Source organism: Cryptotermes secundus, unplaced genomic scaffold, assembly GCF_002891405.2.
Source record: "Cryptotermes secundus unplaced genomic scaffold, Csec_1.0 scaffold3142, whole genome shotgun sequence".
NCBI classification, from domain to species: Eukaryota; Metazoa; Arthropoda; class Insecta; order Blattodea; family Kalotermitidae; genus Cryptotermes; species Cryptotermes secundus.
Window position 1 is genome coordinate 19,753 of NW_019721073.1, and position 21,949 is coordinate 41,701.

Genomic DNA, 21,949 nt, shown 5'->3' on the forward strand with positions numbered 1-21,949 from the left:
GTGTAGCTTGCTAGATGGGTATCGATGTTTCGGAGAAACCTGCTGCCTCCATCTTCAAGGATTTCCAATCTCTAGATGGAGACAGCGTTGGTACCTGTCTGCCAGACTACACCACATTACGTCTCCGACGACTGTAGACTTGAGGATGTAGTTTATTTTGTCGTAGTCCCATATGCCATTCTTCCATGACGCTGTTTATTTTTGAAGCCCCCTCTACTCCTAACCTCCCTTCCCCTTCTCACCAGGCAGGTAGCTCCTTGCCGGAGGCTGCAATCTCGGTCTCCGTCTGCACCATACGGTGATCGCTTCTCTGTCTCTCTCTCACTCCCTTGATTTAATAACGTTAGTACGAAAGGCGCTAGGCAGGCGAACCTGTTCTCAAATGCCTGCAGCAAGGCTGTATGTTGGAGTTGACCAGTGGGTATTCTACTTGCTTGCAGAGTGGAGCTGTTGTCGCTTCTCTGCGTCGCCCCTAGCCGTGGGTCACCGTCGTCATGGGGCAGAACCACCTGAGGATTTGTTCATAGCATCTTGGGAAACTGCTTGCCGTGGTGTACTGCTTGGACAGAACCCACTGACCAACAAGACCAAGACGAAGGTTCGAACCAGCAGCCTATAGGATGGCTAGAGAAGGACCCGAGCTTTGTCACCGTTATCAGCTACCACGTCATCAGGGTTGTTGGTCCGCTCCCAGGAACGCGACCGTCCAACCCTCCTCAGCGCGGTCCGACCATGACCATGCCGTGGAGTCGAACACACGGTCAGGCGACTGCTTGAGGAGAATCAGTTCATCAGCAACATGTGTAATCGTGGCCATGTGACTTGGTTTGAGAACGAGCTCTTAGCTGCATGGTTTTAATGTTCGTGCATGAGTTGTTTTTATTTAATTACGTAGCATTGCTGATTGCTTGATGCTTGTGTGCTGTGTGACGGACAGACTAACGCGGTTGTCAAGTTGTGGCGACAATGACTGCAGCAATCCGCAACAATTGGCTGGTGCTCATCTTGTCCACCGTAGCGCTGGCATCCACTATAATTCTTGCAGACAAATCTTCAGAGTTCGTCAAGGGGAAAAGTAAGTAGATTGAAATTACTGCACGTAGACCGTTTTATTGCATTGGTATACATCATAACACCTTATTTAGAGTGGGTTGTGAAATACACCGTACCATCAGAGCCATACTGTAGTAATGTTTGTTTATTAACATCAGTGTAACGTGTTAATTCTTGGTAATAAACGACACTAATTACGTTGACCCCTGAAATAAAAATACGGAATGTTTATATCTGTGTGCTTCAAGAAGCGCTGTTTATCAAAAGCACAAAACTATTCGCTGTTCGTTACATTTTCATGTGCCGAAGGCCAGCGATGTAGCTGGTGCATAAATTCAGTTGATACTCGTCTTTCATGCTTCAATTACGGTTTGTAGTCTTTAACATTACTTCCGTCGTGAAGGACAAAACGAATTACGTGCTCAGTATGGGCTTGCAAGCCGTGAAGATTCGGTTAGAAGTAGTGGGAAACCATTTTCGTTCCACAGGGCCTCTGATGTCATTTATTGTGACCACAAAACGATATTTTGATCGTAATAATGTCCAGACAAAGATTATAAGATGAAATCACACAAACGTCATGAGGTATAACACTGATTGGAAATAATGGCTCCTTCCAGCACTTGTCTGTTTCTACAGTACTTCATCATATACACCTGCTGTTTTCACATGTTACCTCTCCTATATTTTTACACGATGCAAAGATGCTTGGTAATTATATTAAGTGTAGTTTTTAGTGTAAATAGTTTACGGCTGGAATCCATCATTGCTTCAACTACTCGTATGTGTTGAACCAGTGATGGAAAACTGTTCGTCCCGCCACTGCATCGGATTCAAACAGCTGTGACGCCGTCAGGACAGGTTACGCCCTTTGCAGAACCGCAGTCCACCAGGTGAGTGGCGCTCCAGTCGTCGTGAAGGGAGATTACTGGTAAGACACGGTCGCAACATGGAATGAAGCGATCAAGTGTCTTTCTGTTCTCCCCTCTTTTGTTGCAACTTGTTCTCAAATATGATCCATATGATGCACTCTCCCATTTCTCAGGTATGATGAAATGTTCAGTTGCGTCTTTTATTTCAGTTCTTACTCCTGTGTAGGCCTAATGGAAAATATTGTGCTTGCATATTTTATTGCAGATGTTTTTACATATACTGAAGTGTCTTTCTGTTTGTGTAAATTCTTTTGGAATTTACACCCACTTACTCCAAGAGACATTGAAGTGTGGTTGTATTTGCGTTTTGGAACTTGCACTTACCGTAAAGTGTCATTTTATTTGCGTCTTTTGTTATCACATTTTTATTTTTCGAGGACAGAACAGTGTTGACCACGGTTTAGGAACTTAACGTGTATATCTTACAAGTGTCCTGCTGAAGTAAGCGATAGTTAAAATTTAAGTCTGCCTTTTGACCTACAGGATGCTATAGACTTCAGTACTCTGTGATTGGTCAAGTTCCTCTTGTTTTGGTATTCACAATAAATTAACCACAAGTTTATCACTATATGTGGTTTCGTTATGGGTTTACTTGATGGCAATACTGCATTGGTGTGTTATGTCCCTCCTGTAATCTGCAGTTTAGTTCGCGTTTGAAACTTGGATGTTTATATTTAATGTACACGTATCTTTTATGCGAAGTTCGCGAATTGCAGTACCTTGCCCTGTGAGTGTTAATTTTCAACAGTAATTTCCTTTCGGATTAAAAATTTTTTTTTTGCATCTGTATTTATGTATTTTCTTCTTGTATCTTCTTTACACAAAGGGAACAGCACAACGCCAAGCCATTAAAGTACGTTTCTGTTTCGTATATGGTGTGCTCGAAGAGAAGTGAGGACTCTAAAGGAGTTACAAGTTTCAGTGCCAATCTGCATTTAGGAAATGACCTGTTATCTCGTATATGTTCATAACGCTCTTCAGTAAACCACTATTATCATTTACCGGAAGATGTATGTGTGTTTTATTCGGCACAGTGTCTCAAGTCCCAGACTTTTCTTCAAATTTTTGGAGGCACTGAAACAGAAGATTTTTCAAGATCAGTTTGAATGTGGAGGAGGCATTGTGGCCTATTCTATGATATCTCGGAGTCGCACAAGGAAAGACAAAATCTCAGTAATTCGCTGGGAGGCCTATCGGATGCGAGGACACTAGCTAATTCTCCTGAGATGTTCAAACATAAGCATGGGTCATACTTTTCGCTTATAAGTACATTCAGATTTAAGGAGTAACGTTTGACTCTTACAGTGTGCGTAGGTACTGTTAAGAAAATTGTTGTCAAAATTTCATGTTTAGATTGTGTATTGTAAGTAGTTTTTGTGTACCGTTAATATGGAAACTATATAGGCCTACAGAGGTGTACGCTGACAAATGGGTGCGTGGCTGCGAAGCATGATGTGTGTTCATAAGAGAGGAAGGTACGTGGAAGATACTTGAGACGGTGGCTCTGAGGAGAATACAGTAAACCCTCATTATAACGATCCCGGGTGTACGGGACAAAATTTGGCTATGAGCAGTTGTGAATTTGTAGAGATTTTAAGACAATAAGAAAGTTTTGTAGTTAGAAAACTACTTGAAATGAAAAAGGAACCGCAAAGGAAAAGCTTGATGCAATCACATTATGTTTATTTGGTATTGGCTGTGTAGTCTGTGGTTTACTTCCGTGAATACCCCCTTCACCCGGTTATACGAGATATTGGCGGTAACGGACACCCTGCCTTTTCCCTCATTAGGCCACTATAACGAGGATTTACAGTATTTTGAACTAAAAGGGAGGAAGTAACAGGAAGCTAAGGTGAACTGCATTGTGAGGAACTTCTTAGTTTGTCTCCTTCAGCGGGTATGATCAAACCGAGAGGGGGGGATATGGGCGAGGCATGTAGCACGTATGGAGAGATGAGAAATGCAAACATATTTTAGTCGATATAACTGAAGGGAAGGGGCGTTAGAAATGGGAAATGAAAGTAGTGTTGGAGATAGGATTAAAGTGACTCAGGTTAGGGTCCAATGGCGGGTTCTTGTAAACAAGGTAATAACATTCGGGTTCCATAAAAAGCAGAGAGGTTCGTGACCAGTTGTACGACTATCAGCTTCTGAATAAGGCAATTCCTCCATGTAGTAACTTGTATGCTCTCCACGAATGTAAAGTAGAAGTATAGTTGGAGAAATTTCTGCTTAAAACTGAGCGAGAATTATGCCTTATTTCTTAGTCAATATTCTCCTTACTAATACAAAATACATTTCTCTCTAAATGCAATAAATGCACATCGAGGCTGATGAATTATGCAAAATTGCAAAGAAAAGAAAAAGATGCGTCTGGAAAATGCGTGTAAGACTACACTGGATCGCAACTTTATTAAAATAGCATTGTTACCAAGACTGCATGTTTCCGTGGTGTTCTATCGGCGTTGGACTCGGGACAGTTTCTGCGTAGTTACTGGACGCGGATAGTGAGAAAATGTTTTCACACTTCGGTGACAACAGCAATAGACTTTTACACAACAGGTAAACAGAAATGGAGAATGTACATATGAGCATAGTTCCTCATAAATCCAAGGCCGTTATATGCATCTTTTCGAAGGCCGTGATGGCAAAGCGGTGTGCTAGGATTTTTGCTTGATCCACAGAGGAATATATATCTACAGTATGTGTCATGAGTTTGTGTACAGATTTACGATTATGTTTGTTTTATGTGTCTGTTTTTTCAATTATTTAACCACTATATATCAACTACAAAGTAGTTTTGAGTTCAGCGACACGAGGATAATAAGGTACGGTGAATTGGAAAGGAATAAGTCGAGGTATACGGATATTTCACCCTGTTCTGAACTTGATTTTGAGAGACAGAGGAGAACCACAAAGACATCAGGGTAGCCTGCTTCCCGAAAGGGTGAGATTTTAACCAGGTAACATTTGCTGTTTATACACTACTTCTCAGGATCTGGGATAGCCTACTCGGTATAGGGACTGGCTACGGGCTGGACGACCGAGGGGTCGGAGTTCCGAGTAGGCTATCCCGGTAGGGTCAAAACTTTCTCCATGTCGTTCAGACTGGCTCTGGGGTTCACCCAACCTCCTGTCCAGTGGATACTGGCGTTCTTTTCCCGGGAGTAAAGAGGCCGGGGCGTGAAGCAGACCACTTACCTCCAACTAGTGCCGAGGTCAAGAAAATGTGGATCTATACATCCACTCCCCCATACGACTTCATGACGTCCTGCTTAATTAGTTAAGCACAAGGACAACTTTACCCTTTTTACATTACCTCTCATTCTAATGTTTTCGGGACCAGGGACAGGCAGGGGTTCGTTTAGTCCATGTATCGTTTTAGATAGGTTCCACTCTATATCAGGAACATGATCCAGTAAATTATCCGGTACAGTGCCTTGCTTTTATGGGAGCTGAAAGCTATAATTTGAGAAAAGGCATTGTGAGGCGCATGGAACACGAGCGCCATTAAAATTCCACTGTTTCGAAAGATAATTCTCCTTAGCTACTTTCTCGTCTTGCTTAAACTGCAGGCTCGGTGATTATGCTGCTATTGAGCATGCGGGATGGTGCGGAGTCAGACGTGGTCTGTACGCTCAGTTGTGGGCTCCAGCTGAAGGAAGAGACGCAATTACCACGGAACGTGTCTTGTGCTCACCTCGGAGTACAGTACCTCCCGGTTGGCGTCCTCGCCCCGACTTTTGTAGGTTACTCTGGCACTGCTTTCAAGTGGCTGTTTGTCAGCTTCCCACCGGTAAGGCCCGGGTTCAATCCTTGTACAATTTATGTAGGATATATGGTAGGTATTCTGGCACTAAGGAATGTTTTCTTCTGCCGGACATCGTTGTCATAATTGGGACAGCATTAGAAAGTAAAGTAAAAGTAAAGCTATCCCTGTAACAGACCGTGGAGGCCCCTAGGGTTGTGAGATGTTGAGGCTCCCACATTTTCTAGACAGTCGGCTCATAGACGGCGGCAAGGTTGTCAGCCCTACGCGCCGGCCGCCCTTTACCCCAAATAACATTCCAAGAATATTTCTGGTACTCATTTCTGTTAGAGGCTGAGTCGATCCAAGGGCCATAGTGCGGCTGGAAGGATTAGGTCAATTGAAAACAAATCCAATGACCTCATCGGGACTTGAACCGCGACCTTCCAGCTTGTAGCATAATGCCTCAACCAACTACGCTACCGCGTACCCCTATTATTATTATTCGCTGTTTTTGGCAGATGCTGTGAATGATACGCTCACTGTAGTCTGAGACATTCTTATATAAGCTTCATTATTATGATACAATTGAGCCACTCTAACTCAGTCGGTGTAGCAGCGGGCTGAGGTCCGGAGTTTGATTCCCAGTAGGAGCAAAAGATTTTTATCTACTCCACAGCGTCCAGACTGGCTCTGGGGCCGACCCAGCCTCGTATCCAGTGGGTAGCGGGAGTAAAGTGGCCAGGGCGTGAAGCTGACCACTCATCTCTGTCTAGTGCCAAGGTGAAGAATGGTGGAGCTATACTTCAACTCCCCAGTACGTCTTCATGGCGTGATGCTTGATTAATTGAGCACAGGAACTTTACCGTACCTGCATTATCATCATCATCATTAATGTGATATATATGTGACTGGGCTATAATTGAAACGTCAGTAAGTCTCAGGTATACCTGAAACAGCTCGTTCCTCGTACCTGAGATGTAAAGACAAAACGTGTTCAGGCAAAACTGCAGTTGCGGGTGGGGTTTTGTTGGTATGTGTGTAAGAAGTTGATCTCCAGCTTCTAGGGTAAAATAGGCTGATGACACGTCCAACCATGAGATGAGCAGCTTGTTACACCCAAGAGCGATGCACTAACGGAGCAGTTCAGATAGTTCCACGAGGAACTTACTACTAGAGTACATAGAAGTAATGTAAAATAAATTTACATTTAATATTTCATTTATAAAGACGAGCTCACAAAGAGTGCGGCAGAGGACTTTTAAGTGCCTCACTAAATAAAATGAATAACTCCACACTCATCCCATAGAGTCTTCCTTCAGAAACTGATGGTTGTTTATCTAGTCAGGATATTCGCAGCCTCTTATGAACGGAAAGATTTATTATCATGGTTTCAACAGACAGTCCCTGGACCGTAACTGGCTTCATATCACTCCAGTCCACGCCTTTCATAAAGTCCATACATAATACTAACGCGTACTATGTAGTATATGGATGGTAAAACTTTGTTCCATAAGCGAAGTTCTGTATGCGACAAGTTCAGACTTGATAATTTGCACTTATTGAGAATCGCAGTGGAATTTCGTTAGGGAATGCCTTTGCATCGTGTCCACGTTTCAGAGTGTGCCCTCAAAACACTTCATTACCGTGATTTAGACTAGCTGCCGGTAAGAACACACTACGCTTTGTGAGAAATGTTTCTGCACCTACGCCGTTCGCTAGGGTTTCAGTTCTGATTTTTTATTCAGAAATTAGATTATATGGACTTAAATCTCGTTCTTTTGGACTTTCTGCAGTCGTGCTGGAAGTAAATTGGATTAACATTTCCAACATTTTAAAGTAGTGATTAGAAAGTGAAATAACATCAATGGCTACTATATTATGTGTGTGTGTGTGTTTTTAATTGGTGGATCTTAAGTACAACATCAACGCTAAATTTCATCGTCCCTTAAAGTAAGATTGGCTTTTGAGTTTACATTTCCCCGGAATGCAATTAATCCGACAGTTCTTAGAGCAGACCTTCCAGTACAAATTTTATTCAGAATCACGTGTAATTCATGAGAGTAGCACGTGGAGGAAAATTATTTAATGCCGATATATATATATATATTTTTTCATTCTGGAGACATGAAAACCCTACAAACAGAGCAGTTTGGTAGCAAGGTGAAGGAAATCAACTTCATTTTCAACAGTGGTATGTAGAGTGACCGTGCAACTGTGGCTCAGCGTTTATGTAAATGCCCTCACACCAGCAATGCAATTCTGGTGGGATCTGCCGCTGACTAATTCTACTTATATAGAAGGGAATACAGAAACTGTCCGGGTTCAGTTATTGCAGTCCGTACGTGTGGGCTTGCCTCCATCGTACGTAATCTTTGTTTGTCTCATAGAGAAGGAAGGACAGAAGGAAAGAAAGAAAGAAAGAGGGACATTAAGAAATTGACTTTGGTTAAAGTTGGAGATAGCTCTTATGGCAGATCAGAGTCATCACCCGCCCGTCAGTTTCTTCGCCCAGTGACTCCTTGTAGCGAGGTAGTTAGCCTTCCATATTGCCACGTCATAGCTCAAGCGGTTAGTCGCTGGCTTCCCACCGCGGCGGCCCGAGTTCGATCCCTGGTCTGGTCAAGTGGGATTTGTGTGTGAACAAAGTGGTGCTGGGGCAGGTTTTCTCCGAGTACTTCGATTTCCTCTGCCAATCTTCATTCCATCAATTGCTCCACAATCACCCTCACCCCTCATCTGGGGCTGGTACAATAGGCCAGAAGTGGCCGCAGTTCAAGGGACTTAGTCCCACCCCACTAGCCATAAAAAGGGCACATTATATTCGCGTAATGCTACCATTCAGTACAGAACTTTTTGTCTTCTCGTCTGCTGCCTAAGCACGTAAAAATTTAAATACATAGAACTGTAATTTTGCGTGTAGCTTTGTGTGGGTGTCAAGCTGGGTCTCTAACATTAAGGGGAGGAACACAGACTGAGGATGTTTGAGAAGAGGGTGTTGAGAATATTTGGCCCGAAGAGAAATGAAGTGACAAATTGGGGAAATCTGCTCGATAAGGAGCTTTATAACTTCTACTCTTCGCCAAGTATAATTAGAATGATCAAGTCAAGGAGGATGAGATTGGCAGGACATGTAGCACGAATGTGGAGAAGAATGCATATGGGATATTGGTGAGAAAGAGACCATTAGGAAGCCCAAGACATAGGTGGGTGGGCAATATTGAAATGGATGTTAGAATGGGGTGGTATGGACTGGATTGATTAGCTCAAAATAGGGACAATTGGATGGTTCTTGTAAGCACGGTAATGAACCTTCGGGTTTCGTAAAATGTTGGGAAACTTGAGTAGCTACAGAACTGGCAGGTTCTCAAGAAAGGCCCATCTCCATGAAGTTAGTTATGCTTGCAGTATCATCAGCAGAGGTTTGCAGTGCATTCTTTTGAACACATATATGGCCGGCACTCCTTCCAGTTGTCTGAATATACAAATCATTATCGCTGTAGAAATTGACGATAATTGTGTATGGGTCATGAAGTTAGAGGAGTAAAGTGGGAGGATGTAGTCTGGATAGGGTTCTGGGGCCAGCTGCTGTGAGCATACAGGGTTGGATGTATATTGACCACTGAACCAGTATCATGCCTTCAAGAAAGACTCTGCTCCATAGAATTAGCATTTAGGATTATGCTGTTGAGTTGCGGAATGCTGAAATGTTGACTGCCTGCATTTTCATTGAAGGTTCTGTTTGACTCTCCACACACATTTGGCTACCACGCGGTGCCAATGAAATATAGCGCCAGTATCAGGAACAAGGTTGTCTCAAGGCCATTCGGGATTACTTGTGCTATCTTGTAACTAATGAGTGGTTATACACTTGCTAATGTAGGTGCAAAACAACTTTGATCTCTTGGGTCCATAGCCTACATACCTAGAACCACCCAGGAAGAGGCGACAAGGAGGAAGCATCACAATTGCCGGATTTCGTCTGAAGTTGCAGCAGTGGGGCGGGGTGTTGCGAGAGATTGATCGTTACTAGAACCCGTCCGCGTGTTTAGGTCCGTTTTGTTTCTGAGAGGCAACGAGAAGACCTCGTCAACCCCGTCCCTGGTTGTTTCAACCTTCAAAACATTTATTATCCTCATCAGCATCAAAGTCTAGACCTTTCGATCTGTCCCGTTCCACTGCAAGGCAGGTTCATCCTTCCAGCGTAACTTCGGGAATCCAATGGATCTTCAATCCATTACCTGCTTTGTAATGCGTTCAGGTTCATTCTTTCAATATGTATCTAGTTAAGTGTATTATTGTGGTTTCTGTTATTTAAATCGATTATATTGTAACGTGTATACCAATTGCTAGGTAGTAACTTTGTAAACGTATTCCCGCGTCAACGTATACTTCGGTTGCTAGGCCACGGCGCGGTAAACATGCCTTCGCAACAATAGAGAAAGCGGTGTTTTCTCTGTGATCCGCGGCACGCATTGACACGTGACACTTTTTTGTAGGTCCGTGTCGCGTGTTTATAAGGGAGCCAGTTTGAAGGAGCAGCAGAATTAGGGAATTGAAATTGGGAGTTCAGAAACTGTAGGAGTACAGAACAGTAGTCGGAAGAGAATTGGGTCGAGTCTTCGGAATTGGGAGCTGCAGGAAATGGCAAGAAAGAATTAGACGGCGTCAAGAAGACTTAACGTGTGATTTGAAGTTACAGTGAGACTGCGATAAATCCGTTACCAGGACACGACTAGTGAAGACTGAAAATCCTAGTACGTGTGAAACGGTGAACTCAAAGTGTGTAGAACAGCGATAGCGCTATAATTGTCTGTAGTCCCGAACTGTATAAGTGTGTAAGTGTCAAGAAATCAAATCATCAAATCCAGAGCCCGTTATTATTAATCACGGAACCCCTCATAGGTGATAATATTTCGTTCGTTTGTAATGTAATCACGGTGTCCCTAATTTGATCCTTTAAATCGTATCCAGCCACATTCCTAGGAAATGTCAAAATATTATTTCGACTAAAATAGAGCTTTTTATTAGAAGCTCGCCATTTCTCGAGAATTTGTGTAACGATCGGTACAGTAGGAGAAGCACTGCTCTAGAGGATTACTTAACGCAGGTTGCGGAGCGACATTATTCGTTGAACTTTGTCCTGGGATCAAGCAAGTAACGCTTCTAACTTATATTCGGGAGGTGCCCTGTTCGAATCCCAGCCGGGAAACTAACCTGACCGATTATTTATCCTCTTCATCAGTTCCCCGAGGTATATTGCAGGATACTGCCGCATCCTTACACTTCTGTTCCGCTATAGTCATTGCCCCGGACATCATATAGTCTGATTTAGACAAACAAAACAAACTCCGTAGCCTGTAGTTCGCAAGCGAACTATACCGACCAAGCGACCACCGCTTGTCGGCTAAGTTAGTGCCAACATGTTGGCCGCGCCATTGCTCAAGCGGTTAGTCGCTGGCTTCCCACCGCGGCGGCCCGGGTTCGATCCCTGGTCTGATCAAGTGGGATTTGTGGTGGACAAAGTGGCGCTGGGGCAGGTTTTCTCCGAGTACTTTGGTGTTCCCTGCCAATCTTCATTCCACCAATTGCTCCACAATCACCCTCACCTATCATCTGGGGCTGGTACAATAGGCCAGAAGTGGCCTCAGTACAGGGGACCTAGTCCCACCCCACTAGCAATAATAATAATACTAGTGCCAACATTAGCGGGTAGAAGGTGTCGCGGGGTCAGCGCAACATCCCCATTGCTTTTAATTTCGGTTGCCGCTATTTCCTTGAAATAGCTCCTCAATTATCCTCACGAGGCTGAGTGGACCCCGTTCCAGATCCACTACTTCTAAAAAAAATCTGGTAGTGCCGAGAATCGAACCCGGGGCCTCTGAATCTGTAGCTAGAATCTCTGACCACTAGACCACAGAGACGACCGTCTGATTTAGACACCGTCGTTAAATAGATTCCAAAGAAACGGTGGAGAAAATGGATGTACTCCGAATATTGTGGCGTCCATTAAAGAGCATGGGAGTTCTTCTCGAACCGGGTGTGTGTGTTAGCTGTATGACGTTGGACAGGCCAAGTATTACGGTTATTCACTGGGTTGACCTCCAGAACTCTTGAAATTCACTACGATTCAGAAATTATTCTGTGCTACCAGAACGGCTGTCCCTTTGAATACGTTTACAGTGCATTCGCATTTTATGCGAATTTGAAATGGTGGCGGTTCTGAGAATGTTTACGCACTGATGACATGGCGGCACCAGGTGTAGATGGTATCCCGTGGCCTATACTTTACATATATTCCTATGGGAAAACTTGAATTATGCGGGGTCTTCAGGAACGAATTGCTCGCAGAAAATGTGACTGCACTGCATGTGAAGCGTCGTCTCTTGTACATAAACTGAAAGTATTTGAGAATTGGGTGTCGAGGGCAATATTTGGACCGAAGAGGGATGAAATAATAGAAGACCTGAGAAAATTGCAAACCGATGAGCTTCATACTTTGTACTCTTCACAAAGTATAATTAGAATGACCAAAACGAGGTTGAAATGGACAGAGAATGTAGCACGAATGATGGAGTAGTGCATAAAAGGTTTTGGTGGAAAACCAGAGGGAGCGAGACCATTAGTAAGACCTAGACGTAGGTGGGAGGGTAATATTGAGATGGATCTCAGAGTAGTAGGATTCATCTGGCTCAGGATAGGGACCAGTGTAGGGCTGTTGTGAACATAGTACTGAATCTGCGGGTTTCAGAAAACATTGAGAAATCCTTGTTTAGTTGAACGACTGGCGGATTATGAAGGACTCATACCCATGGAGTTGATTCGTTGAGTTTGGGCATTAAGATGGTCTCTTGGCTGCCCTTCTCAGGGACTGGACTAGAGCCGGACATGTTGTGTCTTCACCTTCTGCAGCAGTTAGAACGTTGACGTGTAATGGAGTATATTTGTGTTCGCTCGTGTCATTAAGTTGTTGATATTCTACAGGTTTCGTGTTTTCTTCTCATTTAGGACTTCATAATGTTTATGATACACGTGTGAGTTGTTTAGCAGAAGAGTTTAAGACGTTGGAATCATGTTAAGGACGAGGTATAAGTGGAAAAGGCGACAGACAAAATATTAAGATTAAAAAGTGGTTGTATTATGCAGATGCAAAGTAATAATAAAAATTCAGAATTACTGGGTTTTTGGAATTTTTTCCATCATCCGGAATTCTAGGTAACAGAAGACACGGCGTTTCAGAAACTGGATCTCTTTCCGTCTTCAGGTGAGGAAGGAAGACACCTACTCAGTTGGGCCCCTTAGAAAGAGCTAATCTCAATCATTTGACTGGTAAAGGGACCAACTGAGTAGGTGTCTTACTTCCTTACCTGAAGACGGAAACAAATCCAGTTTCCGAAACGTCGTGTTTTGTATTACCTAGAATTCCGTCTTCGCTCGCTCGGAAGCCGGGATCGTGGGTTCGAATCCCACTCAAGGCATGGCTGTTGAGTGTTTGTGTGGGTTTTTTCTGTGTTTGTGTACGGGTAGAGGCCTTGCCACGAGCTGATCACCCGCCTAAGGAGTCCTACCGAATGTCTAAGTTCTAGTAAAGCGAAGTGAAACAGAGAGTTTCATGGATGTAAGCCAGGGCCCAAATTGGGGCTGTAGAGCCAAAGGGGAAAAATTTGAATTTTAAATGTCACTGCACTCCAATTAAAAAATGCTGAGCCGTGCCATGGCCACTGCACTGATCAAGTCATTACCACTTGCTTTGTGCTGTTCAGCAAGGCACTGATTACGTACCGGGTGCTCTGAATGCAACTTGCTTCTTTGCCGCCGCCCTGAATTTCTAAGAGAACAGAAATGCGAAGACGTTTTCATACACTGGAAAGTCATGTGTAGGTTTCATTCGAGTTTTGCATTGCCAAGATTCGTTATAACGGATGCAGGTTGAGTAGACCGTTTACTCGAAGTTCGGGCTATAGCCGGAACAGAAATTTTACGGCCATACATATGTATATGTGTGTGACGTAAATTTTCTAATCTTTGAGACGTGACGTAGAAGTTGTTTTGTGGTGGATACTGTATCTCAGGAGATGTCTCGGCCGACATTCGCTTGCTCATGTGCACCGCCCATGTTAGGAAGTAGTACAAAGGAGCGGGAACAAGGGTGAACCCCCGGTCGTTACAGTAACTTTACTGCTTTGTCCATGATTCTTAGAAATTAGCACGTATGCTTGTATGCCAAGCCGAATGATGGGCCCCACAGGTTCGGTAAGTCAAACATGGCGGCCAAAATAGTTGCTTCTTTTAATACTAACTCGGGCTGTGGGAGACAATTGACAATCTAAATTCCGTGTACGGGCAAATTGATCTTGCGGTTAACACTTCACTTCTAAACAGAGTGAATATGCAGTCAGAATTTTGTCTATGTCCGTGACGTTCCTGGTGGACTAATGTCCAGTCTAGTTCAGTGAGTTGATGTGTGAGACGTGTTTACCATGCCGGTGCGTAGCAATTGCTGCTGCACGGACCACAGAAAACACTTTCCAACAGTTCCTCTGTTGTATTTCAACTGTTGCTTGTTAAGAATCTGCTGCCTATCAACGGCTGTTGTCTTTTTGTTTGTTTGTCATTTCCCAGAAACGTGTCTGTACTCCACAGTATTTTACAAATAACCCAATTAGCTTTCCGAAAAGAAGCTTCTGTTACTGTAGGCTACATCTGAAGTACAGGCGATCAAGAAGTTACATTTTATGATTCATTGCCGTCTACGCTCAAGTCTAGCCTTTCTTCAACGTACCGTCTCTCCCTGAGGGAGAAATGTGGGCTTGTGGGATATGTTATGATATCTGTGCTCCATTCCGGCTCCAAGAGTCTTGAAGCGATTTGTGGTAATAGATGGTCGTAAAGTATACAACTTTTATTACAGCATTTTTTAATAACCTGCAACAGCAAAATGGCGGCCTCATGAACGCTGTTTAGCTTTCGGTTTGATGGAGGTGACTAATGAAACTTTATAGCTAGGAATTTGAATGTTGTCATGGAGACAAATCACTGTTACACGTACAAATTTTATACGAAATTTAGCTGTATGTCAACAGCTGGAGACGTTGCGACCCTAATAGTATTTAGTGCAGAGTAAGGTCTAGAACTATTACAATAATTATCATTGGGTATTAACAGCAGTATTTCTCTTGCTGAGGAAATGGACTGATGAGGCAGTCTGGTCTTTAGGGGGTGAGTTACCACATCCATTTTAATTCAATTTGAGTGTTACGCGAAACTGACCTTTTAATAGCAATCTATGGAATGAGGTTATCGGATGCATAATGTATTGTGACGTATACACCAGTTGCTAGGCAACGACTCAGTATACACATTCCAGCGAACACAAAAAAATAGCTATGTTCTCGGTGGGCCGTGCTACAACTCGTTGCTAGGTAACACAACAATACTCGACAAGAGAAGACGGTGTTTTCCATTTGTTCCGACCCGAACTATATAACTAGGGTCTGTTTGTAGCTAGGAGGGTTAGAGAATGGGAATTGGGAGTTCAGAAGTTATAAGAGAATTGATGTGGAAAACGAGAGTCAAGAGAATGGGAATACAGCAGAGTACAACAGAAAAGACAGAGTGAGAATTGAGATCAGTTGTCAGTAGGAGATAGCCACGGGAAGTTAGTAGTTGAAGAATTAGAAGTCAGCCTGTGAAAGCTTAGCGAGTGATTAGGATATTTAGTCACAGTCAGACTGTTTTAATTTCGTTACCAGGATACGACCAATGAAGAGTGAGAATCCTAGTGCGTGTTTAAGGGTGTACTGTTAATTGTGTAAATCAGTGATAGCGCTGGGTTGCTTGTAAGTTTTTTTACTGCTAGTGGGGTGGGACTAAGTCCCTTTTACTGCGGCCACTTCTGTCCTATTGTACCAGCCCCAGATGATAGGTGAGGGTGATTGTGGAGCAGTTGGTGGAATGAAGATTGGCAGGGGAAACCGAAGTAGTCGGAGAAAACCTGCCCCAGCTCCACTTTGTCCACCACAAATCCCACTTGACCAGACCTGAGATCGAACCCGGGCCGCCGTGGTGGGAAGCCAGCGACTAACCGCTTGAGCTATGGCGCGGTCCTTGTGTTGATTTTAAGTATGATTTAATTGTAGAAGGTGTTAATAAATCCAGTCATCCAATCAAAACCCAGCCCCTAGTCACTAATACATGTAACAGTATTTTAACCTGGCTTTGAGGTAATCCAGCTTCATCTGCCCACACGGTCCTCGCTTATATTAACCAGCACTTACTCCGCGCGGAACACAGCTAAGAGCAGATCTGAGCAGAAACTGAAACGATCTCTGCTTCTTTCTTAACCGAATGTACAAGAATGTTGTCTGGCTTCGTGCCAGTGTAGGTAGGACTCCTTGTCTAATGTAGAAAAATAATCCCAGAATATACGATTGTACGCCTAAGAGGCTGGGATCAATGAAATGTGTTTCCAGCACGCATATTCTTCGTGCTGGGCAAGAACATGGTTTTCTTGCTGCCGAGTATATAAAAAGAATAGCTGCAAAGCGAGAGTTGGATTTTGTATTCAGGGCCGTCGAAAAACCGTCGCTTCTGGAGTCCTCTGGCCTGTTACCAGCATAGCCAAGGAATTTTTCGCCTATTATGGAGCCGAAAGTCCCACTTCCTTGTTCACACGAGCCGCCACTGATCCCTTTCGTATGTCAGATGAATCCAGTTCTCGTCCTCACATCTTCTTTCTTTAAGATCAGTTTTAATATTGCCCTCCAGTTTACAGTAAGGCCTTCAAAGCAGCCTTTTCAGTTCAGATTTTCCGACTAAGTTTTATGGTCTGAAAAGAAATTAATATACAATGTATGAACGAAAGAAGAAGAATGAACACGCGAGAAAGGAACAAAGATGAATTGAGAGGAAGAAATAAAAAGATAAAGGAAATAGGGAATTGAATAAATAGTTTGGAAGAAAGGAACGACAATGGAACATAAATAAAGAAACAAACTTGCTAACTAACGTACGAACGAACAAAACTAACCGATTGTAATCTAAACCTTGGCGTGGATGAACAAAGAGAGAAGTGACGTCGCCTGATGTTACACCACCAGTGCGTGAGCAACGTAATGTTGGAATGCCTATGACGAAGGGACTTTTGCTATGTATAGTTTTCTCTCCCGCTATTTGCTCAAGACATGCGGCCATTCATTTCAAATATTTGTCCCCGTACTGATGGAGAGAATATTCTTTACATAATCTCTCCTCCAGTCATTTGGCTGGCAAGTCGCTCGTGAGTTCAGACAGGGATAACCAATGATCCATCCGGTACACGTGTGGCAACTCGAAGTGATCTGCATCATTTTCACCATCATTCCTTGCAATATAAATTGTCCAAGTATTATTTTACGTTGCTGTTGCAAGTGCAAAAGTAATGTGTAGTCGAGTGATGTAGGGCAATGTAATGAATTCTGAAGTGGTCGTAGCCAATTTCATGGTACTGGTCTGTTGTTCGCTTGAGAAACCGTGGTAATGCACAAAGACAACAGAGAGCACATCCGGCAGCGTGGCCCAATTTGGAAGACAAGCGTAGAGCGGATCTCCCTGTGTTACCGTTTGTTATGTAAGTCGAGTGTTTCAAGAGTTCTGTCTTGCTTTCAGAACATCAGTGCATTGCCAATCGAGGCGTGTAGACTCATCGCTGTAACCGAGAATGACGACAGTTGTTTCGGAGAAGAGAAATTCAGATACGAACATGAAAGAACCTAACAAATTGACGTTGTTTTTATTCAGTTAGAGGTTTATAATTTGCTTGAGAACAGGGTGTTGAGAAGAATATTTGGACCGAAGAGGGATGAAGTGACAGGAGGTTGGAGATAACTGCATAATGAGGAGCTTCATAACTTGTACTCTTCTCCAAGTATAATTAGAATGATTAAGTCAAGGATGATGAGGTGGACAGGGAATATAGCACGAATGGAGAGAAGAGAAATGCATATAGGATATTGGTGGGAAAGCCAGAAGGAAAGTGACCACTGGGAAGACCAAGGCGTAGGTGGGTGGACAATATTAAAGTGGAACTTAGAGTGATAGGATGGGATGGTATGGATTGGATTGGGACCAGTGGAGGGCTCTTGTGAACACGGCAATGAACCTTCGGGTTCCATAAAATGCTGGGAAATTCTTGAGTAGCTGCAGATTTGGCTTATCCCGAAGAAGGGCTCAGCTCCATAAGTAAGTAAGTAAGAGGTTTATAATTGGGATTGAATTAAAGGATTTAAAACAGTCGGTATAGCGATGGGCTACGGGCTGGACGGCAAGGGTCAGATTTTTCTCTTCTCCACAGTGTCCAAACCGACTCTGGGTTCTACGCAGCCTCCTGTCCAATGGGTGCCCGGGGTCAGTTTCCCACAGGGTAAAGCGGCTGGTGCGTGAAGCTGACTACTCACCTCCATCTAGTGCCGAGGTCAAAGAAATGTGGATCTATACAGCCACTCCTATGTGTCTTCATGGCATTGTGCATAATTAATTAAGCACAGGGACAATTCTACCTTTTTTACCTCATTAAAGGTATATGACACTTGGTCGCATGTTGACGCCACTCGGATGAAATGCTTACAAAAGAGCCCACCCTCCTTCCCCATTCAATGTCAGTGCCCAGCTTTGGCTATACGTTAAGGGCACTGTTGTCGGGACCCTTTGAAGTGGACGTAGATTTTGCTTCTGATTCTGTATATATGGGTGTGTGTGTGTGTGTGTGGGGCATTTAAGGCTGATCGGTGTCACTGATTGTGCATAAATAAAATCTAAGTTTAAAATTAATAATATGAAGCTGAATGGGCCGCTTCTGTGGTCTAGTGGTAAGAGTTCCTGGCTGCAGAGCCAGAGGTCCCGGGTTCGATTCGTGGCTCTACAAGATTTTCTGAGAAGTAGTGGGTCTAGAACGGGGTCCACTCAGCCTCATTAGGATGATTGAGGAGCTACCTGAATGGAAAAATAGCGGCTCCGGTGTAAAAAATCGAGATTAACAGCCGTGGGAATCCGTTGGCTGACCACGCGACACCTCTATCCGCTAAAGTTGACACTAACTTCGCCGACAAGCGGCGGTCGCTCGGTCGGTATAGTTCGCTTGCGGATTAAAATCCACGGAGTTTAGTTTTAGTTTAATATGAAGCTGGTTAAAAGAATTAACCTTAAATTGCGAAGTTGCATGGCAGTAGCGGGACTGACGGGACGGATTGGTGGTGAAAATGTGAAATGAACAGCTTCGATGAACTGGGAGAGCAAGCTGTCAGGCCAAGTGGCCCCGAAACTGCGTCTTGAGCGGAGTGTGGTAGCTCTTCTACCGTCGAGGAATACCGGAACGTCGGACACGCTACAGTGTCTGCGCAGTCTTAAGACGTGAAACTGCGTCGCCCGCTTGAACACTGGTATCGTGGGTTCTAATCTCATTCAGAGCATGAATGTTTTTCTGTGTTTTTATGCAGTAGCGACCTTGCGACGGACTGATCCGTGCCCGAGAAGTCACACCGACTGTCTTAAGATTAAGAAACTGAAGCGAAAGAAGTGTTTCACGGATTCCAGGGATGGATGGATGGAGTGATAGGTAGATAGGCAGACAGACACTTTACCGCGGTTATCTCCAAGGATATCGCGCAACGTGTCGTGGAGATGACACGTACGCCATTCAGCGCCATAACGTGGTTTGTGATATTACCATTTCATACACATATGTGATGACGTTTCAGTACTGACACTTATGCAGCAAGGTTCTGTCATCCTAGTTACCTGCCTCTGTGCATTGTTTCTACGAGGGTCAAAAGTAACATGAGAGTATGTAGGTAATAATCCTTTGAAAAATGTCACCTCATGGTTTGTAACACCGTATAGCCGGGAGAAGTCCGTCGAAGTTTTGGTGGTTCCTTGCTTGGCGTAATCGACGAACTTGAAGATGGGGCAATTCACAGCACTTCATAGTGGCCGCTTGAGAACCTCAGTTCCACTCATGCTTCATGTAGGCCATACCTGGGAACGGAAGTACGGTTCCTTATGTTTTATGTGGTCTCGTACATTGAGACGAACATAGATTACGTGTGTTTTAGAACAAAGGACTAAGAAAGTTACAATAACAAAAAATGGAGAAGATCACAGTTTCAGAATCTTAACAAGTTTTACTGTGCATCTGATCTTGTTAATGTCTTTAAACCAAGGGGGATAAAATCAGCGGGGAATTTGAGGGAATGAAATGAAAATGCTGAATGTTTTTCTTTAAGTTCTAAAATACAGAATCCGTTTCTGAGAGAAAGGCTTAGGTGAGAAGAGGGAAATTATAATGCATCTTACGTGAGATGTGAAGATGCTGACTGAATTGAAGTGGCAGAAGACAGGATTTTTTGTTGGCTTTTGATAAGACCTCGAGTTCTTGTAAAAAAATCGCATAGTGGGGGGTTGAGTCCAGCTGAGTCCACTAGGCACGTCGGCCACTGATTGGCCTATATTGTACCTGCCCCTGATGATTATGAGGATGGAGAATTTGGTGGAATGAAGATTGGCAGGGGAAACCGAAGTACTTGGAGAGAACCTGCCCCAGCGCCATTTTGTCCACCACAAATCCCACTTGACCAGGCCCGGACTCGAACCCGGGCCGCCGCAGTGGGAAGCCAGCGACTAACCGCTTGAGCTATGGCGCGGCCTCGAGTTCGTGTAAGTTAGGGGTTTGTATACCAGCGGAGAGAGAGAGAGAGACTTAAGGAAAACCTAGGCCACCACTTCGTTGCAGTATTCTTTGCCATTATATGAGCACGTTTGTGGACATCCCTAGGTTAAGGCGAGTTTTCACTTCTTAATATTTGTTGCTGCATATAATTACATCACAGGATGTCGCTGAGCCCCACCACAGAACTTGAGTAGAGGTGAAGCCTCGGGCTTCAAGCACCCAACACACACACACACACACACAGATGGTCACCTGTATTTGAAGAGTTTGTATTTACTGTTGATGGAGAGCATCAACTGTGGAGGTACATCTTCCACGTGGAAATATTGTCTTCGTTGCAGCAGTTTCTTTTTGTTTAACGGAGTATAGATTGATTCATAAAATTGTCCGCTGTTGGATCCAGTAACATGCAATGTGTCATTTCGTAGTTTAACGAAGATGTGTTTACTAGCGAGCTGGATGGATGGGTGTTTATGATCTAGCCGTTTAATTCCTAAAATCTGCGTGTCGCATTAACAGAAACTAGTGCTTTCAGCTTTAAATGTATGTGCTAATTAAACGGTTTCAGTGAAAATGTTCCTACTCTGTCAGAATTTCATATAAATTTACTTCATGCTGATAGACAGCAGGAACTTCTACTTAACTATAAAGACGCAGAAGAAACAGGGCGGTCACGGTAGCCGCGCGGTCTAAGGGATGAACTGTCTTCGCTCGCTCGGAATACGGGATCATGGGTTCGAATCCCACACAAGGCATTAATGTTTTGTATGTGTACATGTTTTGTCTGTGTTTGTGTTGTCATGTGTTTAGGTAGAGGCCTTGCGACGAGCTGATCACTCGTCCAAGGAGTTCTACCGTCTGTAAAATGTTCAAAATGTAAAAACAACCGCGACATCTTGGGCAATAAGCGGAACGGATTAAGTTAGTAATTATGCCTTTAACAGACCTATGGATTGGAGCCCTTTTTGAGAAACTGATTATTGCCCAGATGGTGAAGAATCCTCTCCTCTCCCTCTTATGAACCCCACTGGTTCGCTATGGGGTGCATAAATTTCCCCCACTGGAACTCCTCCTGAATTTGGTCTGTACCATAACGCGCTATTTATTTAAGGTTCGTTTTAATAATACCTTATCACGTCTGGTGCCCATTAATCCGAAACAAGAGTAGCCCAAACAATCTGCTTTGTATTGTAAAGTAGAGTGAGTCGTAGCACTCACCAGGACAAGAGAATACAAAGTGTCTTGCTGGTGTGCATGCCCCCACGAAGCTAGGCTGTTCGTGCCCTGGCGATATGCAGTAACCGTGGGATACTGGGCATGACATGTGGTCTGAGTCTGGCCTGTGGTGCTGGATTAGTATCTCCAGCATTCTTGGGTGGAAACTCACGACGCTTGTCTATTTTTTATTTTTCTTTCCTGCCTTCGTGTTGGTTTCCTTTGCCCTCTTTCTTCCATTTACTGTATTTATGTTTCTCGTCGTCTTCTTTACATTCTTCCTCTCTCTCTGTTTTTTTT

At 43.8% G+C, this 21,949-nt stretch overlaps 1 protein-coding gene across 1 annotated transcript in view; it reads left to right on the top strand.

Annotated features, from left to right (window-relative positions):
* Positions 1-364: 364 nt before the first annotated feature.
* The window catches only part of LOC111875378 (epidermal growth factor receptor-like), a gene marked incomplete at its 3' end in the record, with an annotated part of 53,566 nt that continues 31,981 nt past the window's right edge, over positions 365-21,949 (top strand). The window contains exon 1 of the mRNA XM_023871594.2: positions 365-1,075. Within this exon, the coding sequence (XP_023727362.1) occupies positions 967-1,075 (109 nt within the window). The remainder of the gene's footprint in view (positions 1,076-21,949) is intronic.